The sequence below is a fragment of the Cucumis melo genome, chromosome 7 (assembly GCF_025177605.1).
Source record: "Cucumis melo cultivar AY chromosome 7, USDA_Cmelo_AY_1.0, whole genome shotgun sequence".
Classification (NCBI taxonomy): Eukaryota; Viridiplantae; Streptophyta; class Magnoliopsida; order Cucurbitales; family Cucurbitaceae; genus Cucumis; species Cucumis melo.
Genome location: NC_066863.1, coordinates 25,062,915 through 25,074,884, shown reverse-complemented (window position 1 = coordinate 25,074,884; position 11,970 = coordinate 25,062,915). Strand labels below are relative to the sequence as shown.

The 11,970-nt window shown below is 30.2% G+C and overlaps 1 protein-coding gene and 1 non-coding gene across 4 annotated transcripts; both read left to right on the top strand.

The window, feature by feature from the left end:
• The first annotated feature begins 6,892 nt into the window (after positions 1 to 6,892).
• Positions 6,893 to 6,964, top strand: TRNAT-UGU (transfer RNA threonine (anticodon UGU)). Its single transcript has one exon. It is a non-coding gene; the product is annotated as a tRNA-Thr (tRNA).
• A 2,327-nt stretch (positions 6,965 to 9,291) lies between these two features.
• Positions 9,292 to 11,931, top strand: LOC103493162 (uncharacterized). 3 transcript variants are annotated; one of them, XM_008453811.3, is made up of 2 exons: positions 9,292 to 9,611; positions 10,357 to 11,931. In XM_008453811.3, the coding sequence occupies exons 1-2, from the start codon at positions 9,489 to 9,491 to the stop codon at positions 11,614 to 11,616; spliced, it is 1,383 nt and encodes a 460-aa protein (XP_008452033.2). In that variant the 5' UTR covers positions 9,292 to 9,488; the 3' UTR covers positions 11,617 to 11,931. The 3 variants fall into 3 exon arrangements, with proteins under 3 accessions (XP_008452033.2, XP_008452032.2, XP_050943100.1); XM_008453810.3 differs by having other exon boundaries at positions 9,312 to 9,611; positions 10,354 to 11,931; XM_051087143.1 differs by having other exon boundaries at positions 9,313 to 9,611; positions 10,414 to 11,931.
• Positions 11,932 to 11,970: the final 39 nt, after the last annotated feature.

Sequence of the window (11,970 nt, the reverse complement as noted above, 5' to 3'; positions counted from 1 at the left end):
ACCAATTCATTGATTAGTGTTTAAATGAGTGTGCTGAGTTATGAGTGGAGGGCATGCAATGTAGGGGGAAAGTAGCAGCTAAAAACAAAGGCCATGCAGTGAATAGTAGCAGAATGGGTAGGTAGGGCTACTCTCTCTTTTTTATATGTACCAATCTCCAACACGCATATATGATACACACACACAAACAACTTTTGAAAAAAAAAATAAGAAAAGGGTTTTCTTTTCTTTTTCTCTTCTAACTAAATTTCAGCCATAATCATCCTTCTCTCATTTATTGTTGTTCTCTCAACAGTTATGTACTGCAACTCCCAAACCAAACAAACCTTTCTCTCTGACTATACTCTGTCCCCTTTAATATATATACCCTCTCTACTATTCTTTCTTTATTTCTTTTCCTTTCCCAACTCCTTTGGATATTTGCATGTTCCCCCCTCCCTTTCCTTTCTCTTTTATATATGGCTTCACCCTTTATACCCTTTTATTCTTTTGCCTTGTTCTTCGTCACTATTTCTTTGTAATAATTCATGTCATTAATAATTAATATATATGCCCTCTTGTGGTGTAGGAACGATCATTTAATTTTGATATGTGAATAACCCTAGCTAGTGAGAGTTGGAGATTAGTTAGAATCTCCTTTGTGGATATGTTAATTAACTAACTTCTAATTCTCAAACACTTAAAATATTATAATCAATTGGATTTTGACTTAGGGATTGAGTTGGACATCAACTACATACTACTTTAATTAAAATCAAAGCTCCTCTTGAAATTGGTCCAAGGTTTGAACACTTCTTCACGAGATCATATAGAATGACCAATTTTCTCGAGTTAAATGTTCTTGATATACAACTCAACTCATGAGTTAAAAAATTCTAGAACGGCCAAGAATCAATTTATTGACATCAATCCTTGAAACAACTAACCTAATGATGAGGCCCCTTTGGATAGCTAGCCTTCAAGTGAAACCCCAATGCTATGTTGTCGATAATGTCAAAGTACACAATACCCATTACTTAATATGTCATAAAAATGTTCAAAAATAACTGCATCGAAATTATTAAATAAAATATAAATAATAATTTGATATTCTAGATGGTTTACGCACTTTTAGGGCCAATAGTTTATTAAAGAAATTACCAATCATAATTAAATTATATCCCTGATAGAAATCTATTAGTGACAAAGTCTTTTACTAGTTATTAAAAAAAGTCTACTCAAGGTAAAATTTCTCTCATCGATAAACTCCTATTAGAGATGTAGTTTATCACTTACAAAACTACGAAATTTTATCTAAATTTTGTTATATTCACTACTGAAATTAAACAATTTGATTGATTTATCGCGTGATGTTCTAGTGCTTTAATTATTATTTAATATCTTTTGAAAAAAGTATATAACCAAAGGAACAGTGAAGAAATAGTAGTGGGAATGGATTATTAGTGAGAGAGAGGTAGGAAAATTTTCAAAGCATGAAATTGAGATCATTTTTTGTCTGAAACAATAACAAATAAATGAAAAAAAAACACTTTTTAAAAGGGTTAGGAAAATCCTCTAAAACAATAAACGTCAAAGTAGCTGAGAAATTAAAAGAATGTAAAGAAAATCTAAAACGAGAGAAAAATATCATGCATCGAAAAAAATCTACTACGTAAAAAATTATTACAAGCTCGTAGAAATCTTTCTTTAATCACAATGAAATTTCACTATGTGTAAAAGTTTATCATCCTTAGTATGAAGCTGAAGCTTGATACAATATCATATCACCATAAAAAAATATTGTGTGAAAAGTTAGTTATCCTAAACACAAAAATTGGAAGAAGGCCTTTGACATAAACTAAGTAAAACTATAATAACCATCTCTTGTCATCGTAAATGTTATTTAAAATTTCTCGATTAGCTACAGTATATACATATATCATTTAAAAGTCCCTTATTTACTATAATATTTTACTACTTATTATAATTTTTACTATTTAACATTCAAATACATACTATATATTATAACAAAAACGAAAATAAACTACCTTCTAGGTAAAAACTATTATAAATCTTCTTTCCTATTTACCCCCAAACCTCAAAGGTTAGAAGTGATTTTATAAAGAGAAAAACGGGAAAGAAGAGTGTAGTGTAGCATATAGGAACATAGGATAGCATAAGACATATGGGGGTTTAATTAATTAATAGCATTTAACAGTGACAGTGGGCAGCCGATCCCATAAAATTAAAATCAACCACACACACACACACACACATACACATACACACACTCCAACAACTATATAATATATAACGTTTGTATTTACATATATTATATATATATATTTAAAAAATGTGTTTTAGGGCCGGCGGGGGTGGGGGGGACTCTGCATGATTGCGATGCCTCCTTTTGTTTGCTGTATGGTTCATACCAATCCAATTCCCTCCCTAAAAACCTAACCAAAATCTCTACACACATAACATAATAGTAATTACTAGTCTCTCTCTTTTATATACCTTATACCATCCAAACTTCAACTTTGACTTCAAATTTTAAAGCATGATCTCAATTATCTAGGGCTTGATATTGATATGATTGTAGCTAGGGTAAGGTAAATTTCATTTATTCTCTTTGCTTATGGGCGTTTTATAATTGGTAGGTCTCCAGCAATAAGGAAGCTATGTTAGTTAGAAATTAGATAATATAAGGTTTCCACCTCAAAATTGGTTGGTGTAGTTATGAACATGTAATGTATTTATGTTATGGAAATTGTGAAGTTGTTCCATTTTTGTGCTTAATAAAGAAATTCCTAGTCATTTGGTACCATCCTTTTTTAAAGATAGGATATGTGTGTGTGGGTAGTGACAAGGAGAGTGAGACTTGAATTTGGATCTAGAGGGAGCTAGATGATATAGTTTTACCACTACTAGTCCTAGCTAATGGTATTATTTGGTATATTAATTTAGTTATATGTGTATATATAAAAAGTAGGGGGACTCGAGCCCCCTTCATCTATACTAAATACATTGATGTGTAGGTCAATGGAACGTGTACCAAAATATATCTTAACCAAGTTGAAATATTCTTAGTATTTTCGTCATATCTCAACTTCAAATTTCATTTATAAGCGATCAAGTATAAAAAAAATGTCTTCGGAGAGCTCAGATAAAATAAGAAATCAAATAATAAAAAAGACATCAAGTTGTAATGTTAATTATCAATATGACATTAATTAAAGTGATAGTGTTTATGTATCAGGTTAACTTCTATAAACAAATAAATTAAATAATAATAATAAAAGACAATGATTTATCAAAACCTAAGTTGCAAGAGATGCATTGTTTTACTATTATTATTATCATTGTATGAGAGACTTAAATTACTGACCTCTAATGATCAATTAACATATTTGTATATGACAATTGAGCTACTAATTTTGAGACCTTATATTAATTTTTCTTGGCACCTAATTGTTTTAATTCAATATATTAGTATAATTAATTAGTATAACAATATATAGAATAATATAATTCTAAGTTTAATTTATATTAACTACACTTAATTGTTTAATTTCATTACATTTAATTAAGTAACTATTTAATTTTAGTTTATATATATAAAATAAAAAATTGACTGATCAAACATAAATATTTAACTTTCCAACAACTATGGATCCAAAAAATAAACATTAATCACATCTCAAACGTTTAAAATTCAAATATGTAATATTCATACCATAGGATAATTTATACCATCCCAAACGGACTCTTATATAAGAAAGAACTTGTCCAAAAACTTATCCTTGAATGATAGAAAATTATTGTGACATTTATATATATATATCAAAAAATCAAAGTAAACATTACAATATTTCATGGTATCTAAATAAAGTTATTTTAAATATAGTAAAATAAACGAAAATATTTACCTATCACTTATCGATAAATCAGGATAGATGTTGATAGGCACTGATCAATCAATATCTTATCATTAAACAAACTATCTAACGATAATGGAATCATAAAGACATTAGTGTAGAATGATTCGATCCTAATTACCCATTAATGAAAACCAAACTTTTTACTTTCTTCACAGACCAAACTCTATGACTTAATTAGAACAACTTCTCAAACTTAGGGAAGTCTCATCCATGCATTTTGAGATTAATGTTTACATTTTCATGATGATTTTTAAGAAACCCCTCATTATCCAATTCAGCTGGGTCAAAGGATGCATGCCTTCCTATGCACCGCTATATATTTTAGAGAGCCTTATTATGATTTATAAAATATGTCCATCCCATCATAATTATCATTTTATAAATTAAATAGAATTAATTCCAAACCAACCTCTCATCTTTTTCAACATTATTTGAGGTGTCTTTCTTTCTTTTTCTCTAAATTCTCCAATCATCCTCTTCTGAAAAACCTCTAACTAATTTTTTATTCGCAAAAACAGTGTTCGAGATACAAGCATTAAGACTATATATTTCGCTATGAGTAGGATATTCCTAATACAAATAAAAGGATAAGTCTAGGGGATCGCATACTACGTATAGACATCTTTTAGTGTGGATGTTCTCGTAAAAATTGATCAACTACATCATTTTAGAGTAAAAACTTATAATTTTCTTTTGTAAATCTTTCGATTTATTCCTTTACTAATAAACAACATGATTCACTGTATTTATATATTATGTTTTACATTTTCTATAAAAAAAAAACTTTTGTTGAATTATATAATATATTATCTCAATTTTTTTTTCAATTAAATTTAGAGAGAATTAGAGGCATGTAAGTTAAAAATGAAAGATAAACCAACAAGTAACAATGCCCAAATAAAGAAATTAGCCTAGGGGATCAAGAAGGTTGACTTGGCCCAAAGTCAAATCAATCCGTCGATTCGACCAAGGTCGGAGCCAACCTCACCATATATCATGTAACTCACACCATAGATTCAACCCAATGCAGATCAAGAGAGGATAAGCCAAGAAAACAATCTACTCGACCTCAACCAAACTCCCTAATCATGTAGTTTTTGCATGATATAGCCTAATTAGGAAATCCTAATTGGAAAAGGATAATAGATCACCTAGTTCGAGAAATGTGAAAGAAGGTAAGTTGAATCTCCATTATGAATGATTGAATTTCATAACTAATCTTATCCCCTAGACTTTCTAGCTTAAACACTCAATTGTGAACGGTGATCTATGTTGAACCCCTTGTTAACAAATTCTAAAACCCTAAAGTCAAATTGACAACAATCTAAAATGAAGAATTCGAATCAGATAGTATACCTTTAAGACCAAGAGATAAGGAGAACTAGTTCCTTACTCTAAGTTCGAACAATACATCACAAACAAGGTAATCAAACTTACCTCAACGTTCTTGGACATGCAACATTGGTTCAAACAAATTAAAGTGACAATGAAACTCTGTCATCTATACCATGGAATTTTCATTCAAAGAAAACTCGAAATCTCAAACATCCAAAAACTATCATACTGTATTTTTGTTTCCCTTTAAACTCATCCTACTACACTAAAAAGTCTTAAAAAGTTCAATCTACCCCTAATCCAAAAAGAACTAAAAACACAAATAAGCACACATATGGTCCAATAATGAAAATACTTAGTATGTTCTGAAAATTAAAATAAATTTACAAGTTCAATTTGTTTCATCTTGTACCACCAACTAAAACCAATTAATTAAGGCTTCTAATCATGAGAGTTGTTGGAATCCCCTTAGTTCAACTCCACTTAAATGTGAGAATTCAACGGGCTAAATGTAACTTATTGGCTCTTGAGCATATAATTGGTCCCAAAAGTAACACAAGATCGTCATATATTCTGGTTCATATCACATTATTCCTTCAAACTGCAAATTTATCGTGTCGTCATACAAAAATCATGTTACTTTATGAATTCAAATCTAGACACGAAACAATGACTTACTATTGTATAGTACTAGATGATTGTTGTTTTTGTTTAATATCCATACAGTAGTATCCCAAGGAAATTAAATTAAAAAAAAAAAAAAAGAAAATAGAGTGGCATTAAAGCATGGGGCAGCAGTACTACATGTGTGGACCATAATATAAAAAGATAAAATGTTAAGCAATGGACCGCATGAGCATTAATTCACCTCAATCACTGCCCACGCCATATCCTTCCCTTACGCCTAAATGACAAAACCATTTTTTCCTCTTTTATTTTTTTTTTCTTTTTCTTTTTTTTCATTGTATGATCGATTCTAAATTGAGCTTCAAAAAATTGCACGCATTTTTATGTCTAACACTTTAGTTTCAAAAAAATAAAAAAAAATTAAAATAAATCGTAAATATTAAGATGATAGTTACAATTACATCTTCCAACAACTAAATCCTTAAATTTACAAATAATTATAAAAAGTAGAGTTATAAAAGATGAGTATTAGATTCCAAAATTAGATATTCAATACAATTTTTGAGGTTATTTGAGTACTATGGATTAAATTTTAAAATTTGAATAAGCTTAATTAAAGATTTGATTTTTAATTTTGAAAGTTTAAGTGTATAATTGCAACTTATCCAATTGAAAACAAAATTTGTTAACCATATTCTAAATTTCATGGTGAATTATGTTTCGAACTTTAAAAATATTTTATCAAATAGATAATTTTAAAGTATCTAAAAATGGTAAAATGGACAAGTATTTACACTTTACAAAAGAATCAATTGCAATAGATTTTCGTCTTTTAGTAATTGTTTTGTATGAGGTGTAAATGGTTTGTTTTTTTTTTTTTTTTTTTGTTTTTATTATTAATAATTTTTAATTATATAATGATTAACAAAAATATATGTAAAAGGCTCAAACTTACTATTCAATTTTATGTTATAATTATTAAAAAATATATTTGTTGAGTATGACAAGAAGCCCTTATAGCTCAGTGGTAGAGCGTCAGTCTTGTAAACTGAAGGTCCGTAGTTCGATCCTGCGTGAGGGCACCTTTTATTAGCTTTTTTATTATTTGTTTGATTTCTTTTTCTCGGTTCACAAAGTATGTAGAGATTTTTTATTATAAGATTTTACTCTTAAAATCTCCACGTGCTTCGCAAATTTCTTGATCATCGACTACATACGTAATGATGTTTTGAATTTTGTTCATCTTCTTTTTGATATGTGGTTTATTCTTTAGGATTTGATTGATCGTTTGGTTTTTGAACTTTGCTTATGATTTTATTAACCTCTCTGTTCCCTATGAACATATGAAAAAAATTAATTGTTTATTTTATTGTTTTTTTATTCTTAATAGTCTTTATATATATATATATATATATATATATATATATAATATAAAATGTTTCAGTGGTAAATAGCTGCTAAATAATATTTATGATATGAAGTAATAACGGGTTTAATGTGTCTATACCATTGTTATGCAAAGCAAAACATTTTCTAATTACAAATATGGAAATCTTTTAACCTCAAACTTCAAGAAGATTAATGCTTAATAATATGCATCCATGTTGACCTAAAATTTTATAAATTAAATGGCATATATATAACTTTATTTATTAATTATTGGAACATAAATTATTGTTGGTGGGCTAGAATTTTGTCTTGAGTTTTTTGGTTTTGTCTCGCTTTTCGAGTTGACTTGTTTGAAAGTTTCTCGAACTAGTGTGATGATATCGACTCTACCACATTATGATGCCTTAGTAGTTAGCACATGGAGTTAAAGTGTATAGTTCAGTTAAGAACACAAAAGTAAGATTATGACTCTCTTTTGGAGATTACTTACTATTCTCATTTGGGTCATCAAAAGAGATTGTTTATAATGTCTTTTCTTTTAATTAACCCTCGCCTATGGGTTACGTGTAGCTCAAGGCAACAAACCAAGCACAACTCAATTGTTTTCAAATTTGTACATGTTCATGAGCATAAAATTAATTGGTGGCCAGAGCTTTAACTTTTTTTTTTTATTGGAAATGCATGTTTTCCTATGTCGCTTCTCAATTTTCTTCGACCTTCATAAGGCTTTGGACATTCCTTGAGAGAACCCTCTAAACTAAAATTATTTTTTAAAAGAATATAAAGTAAATATTAAAATGAGATATCAATAATAAATTAAAAGCTCGTAAATAACATAATATGACTCGAACGTAAGAATAATTAACTAAATCATTGATGAGGTGAAGTGTATTTTAGAGCGGCATATTCTCTTCCCTAATCAAATAATAATTAAGTAGATGCAAGACATAAGTCAATAATTTAAAATTAGAGGAGAGTAAGTATTCTCTAATCATTCATTAGTCACACGTGCGTAAAGGAATAGGGCCATTGATTTGAATGTAGGGATTATATTATTAAAAGTTAGAGAAGAAAACTTTCAAAAATTCCAACAACCAACGAGAAGAAAGTCTACTAAAAATATTTTAAATATCAAATAGATTTATTTGTATACACACGCTTTATCAAGTGTTGTTGTTCCTTACGAAACCCCACCTTACCAATCACACTATTACATATCCACACGTGCGCCAATTACCTTTTTATTTCAATTCTTTTTCTATTTATATCTCATATATATATATATATATATATAATATTATTTAATATTTATTGACGTGAAACCTCGTTAAACATGAATTTTGGTTTTATTTTAGTTAGATCAATTAGGTTTTAAAATTTTAAACATGCTCTCGATTTAGTTGATTTGAAACTTTTTTTAGTGTATCAATTTAGATCCTCTTTGTTATAATTATAATTATAAAGTATTTAGACGGACAAAATTTGATAATTAGAGTTAAGTGTGAACTAAGGATAGAATTGAAAAATATAGATTTTAAAAGGATAAGCATGGTTAGGAAAAGCTTGACCTGTTGGACAAACTACTAAAAGAGAGAAAATAAATAAAAAATTAGAAAGAGAAAAAAATTCATTGCCGTGTTTGACTTGAAAGTAAACATTAACCTAAAACTAAAACCCAATAATTATCAATAATTATAATTATAATCACTAATTATTCAAAGAAAAAATATTCAACTAACTACTCTCACTTTCACTTCTTAATTCCTTATTTATTACTTTAATAGAAAATCTATCAAAAATTATAAATTTAACAAATATAGAGAAATTTCTAACCTAAAATTTTAGTATATGTAGTAAATATTTTAGTTTATTTTAGAATTTTAGAATTTTTTAAAATATTTTTTAAAAAAATAGAGATAAATATTAATAGACTTTATTTTATAAATTTTATTATTGATTGTAATTTTTCTATTAGCAATGGACCGAATTGTATTAGTTATGATATTTGAAAATTCTATTTATTTTAATTTCATTACATTTTCCTTTCCGTCTTATTGCTTCTATCTCCCTAACGAACCTTCTCTTCACTTTCTTACTGCAAAATCCCCTGTTTCGATTTTGCCTAAGAATTTCATGATCTCTTCTTTGTATGTGGAATTACGTTTCTTCTTTCTATGAAACCCATCGGCGATTCTCTGTTTCCAAGTAACGATAGCGATGAGACGACGTACGGATACTGATGATTTCAGGCCTGTTAACAATACTTTTCAAACAATTACTGCCGCCGCTGATGCGATCGCAACCATCGATCATCGTTTCCCTAGGGCTACTGCCGTCCAGGTATTATTGTACTGTTCGCATCAATTCACCTTCTATTCAATCATTCATTTGGTATTTTTAGAATTTAGTGTTGGTTACTTATGGGATTGATAATATTGACCTTTTTTATGGAAATTCTTATTCATTCTTAATTCCGTTAGGTATTAGGATGTACTGTTGTTGTTTTTCGATGGATGAGATGATATTATAGCGGAATGGAATCTGTGTTGTTTTTGTTTCGGATTGTGAAATTCTATTTAAGGCTTTTAATTTCCCAATTTTTTGTCTGTTCCTTCTGTTTGTTTGCTTAGAAATTGTGAATCGTCACATGGAAACATGAAAAAAAGGGGAATCACGAGCTGAGTTGGGTTCTGCTTTTTTCTGATTTTTCTGCTTTTGGCTTTCTTCTTCCCTTATGATTATTAGATTTTTAAGGATTGGGAAGTACCAAGATTAGTGTTATTGGGTTTGGATGACTGTGTCAGGAAGCAATGAGCTGTTGTAGCCCAATGTTATTTGTCTTTTTGTAATAACACTAGGCACTTTTTAACCAGAAAAAAGCATCTCTCTCTCCATTCTCTTTATCTTTTCAAAAAAGAGAGAGAGAGGTGTTATTTTTTAAATGCATTCTATATAGAGGAAGAGTATTGCTTTTTATATAAAGATTCCAACAAATGAGGCTCTCATTTGCCCAAGCACTTCCCCACTGTTTTGTACTGATGTCATTATCAGTTTCCTTTTTTTCTCTTTGTTTGATTACTAGCAGAAAAGAAGATGGGGCAGTTGTTTGAGTATTTATTGGTGCTTTGGATCTCTCAAACAGAGGAAAAGAATTGGGCATGCTGTATTGGTACCAGAACCAAGTCCTTCATCTGAGCCTCATGAAAATACATTACAATCACCAGATATTGTGCTTCCTTTTGCTGCACCTCCTTCTTCCCCTGTTTCCTTACTTCAATCTGAACCACCTTCTGCTATACAGTCGCCTACTGCTTTAATCTCTTTCACTTCTCTTACCGCTAACATGTATTCTCCTGATGGGCCTTCCTCCATTTTTGCCATTGGCCCATTTGCTCATGAACCACAATTAGTGTCTCCACCTCTGAATTTCTCTACTCTTACTACTGAACCATCAACTCCTCCCTTCACTCCTCCCGAATCTATCCACTTGACTACACCTTCTTCCCCTGAAGTTCCTTTTGCTCAGTTTGTTCCGCCTAGTCTTCAGAAAGTTGAGTCTGATAATCAATATACATTTCCTAATGATGATTTTCAATCTTACCAATTCTATCCAGGTAGTCCGGTTAGTCACCTCATATCACCACGGTCGGTTATTTCTCGTTCTGGGGCTTCGTCGCCTTTGCCTGACTATGATTTTGCTTCCTTTGGTTCTCAATTTTTGAATTTCCCATTAGAAGTTCCACCTACTTTGTCGAACCTTGACAAACATTCCATTCATAATTGGCGACAACGTCAAAGTACTGATTCTTGTACTCAAGATTCTATAGAATTCAAATCAAGTAATGACTTTGTTTTGAATCCCCATACTTCAGAATCTATGTGTGATCACCACGCAACAAATGAATCTCAAAATATCCAAATTCTCATCGATGATGGAAGCAAAAGGGAGGAAGAGCCAGGTGCTACTAATCATAGATTCTCATTTGAGTTATCTGATGGAGATGTTTTATCACAAAGCGTAGGAAGTAAGCCATTGGAATCAAACGAACTTCCAGTTGAATCATCGCCAATACATGAACCATTTGAAACGACTAAAGAAAATTCTCCTCATGGTGACCATACTTCAAATGTTATAGAAGAAAAGACAAAAGCAGACGGTGATGAAGCACATCAGCATCAAGAACATCATTCCGTTGCTCTTGGGTCTGTGAAGGAATTCAATTTTGATAATCGTAATGGAAGTGATACACATAACCCAGATTGGTGGACTAATGCAAAGGATGGTAGCACAGAAGGCACAACCACCGGGGCCTGGTCATTCTTTCCAACGACGCAACAAAGATGAGAAAACTGGGACAGTTGCAAATTGATAGGTAAGACAAACAGCAAGAGGAATGGTTAGTTTTGAAGGTTTTAAAGATGTCAAATTATGAAAGAGCCTGACCAGAAGCCTTTTTTTTCTTTCAACAATATGGCCTAAAACAGACGAAGTCAGATATTATTAGATAGAACGATAGAGAGATTGTAGATTCAATTGGACCTTATTAACAAACACTTGTGCCTTGTGACTCGTCACTTGAATTGTAATAGATATCAATAGTCTGATAGAGATTGAAAGCATGTAAATATGGTAATAAGAAGTTTTTTTTAATCTTCATGATATTATTGATTTTGAATTCGTTAGTAGAATACACAAAGT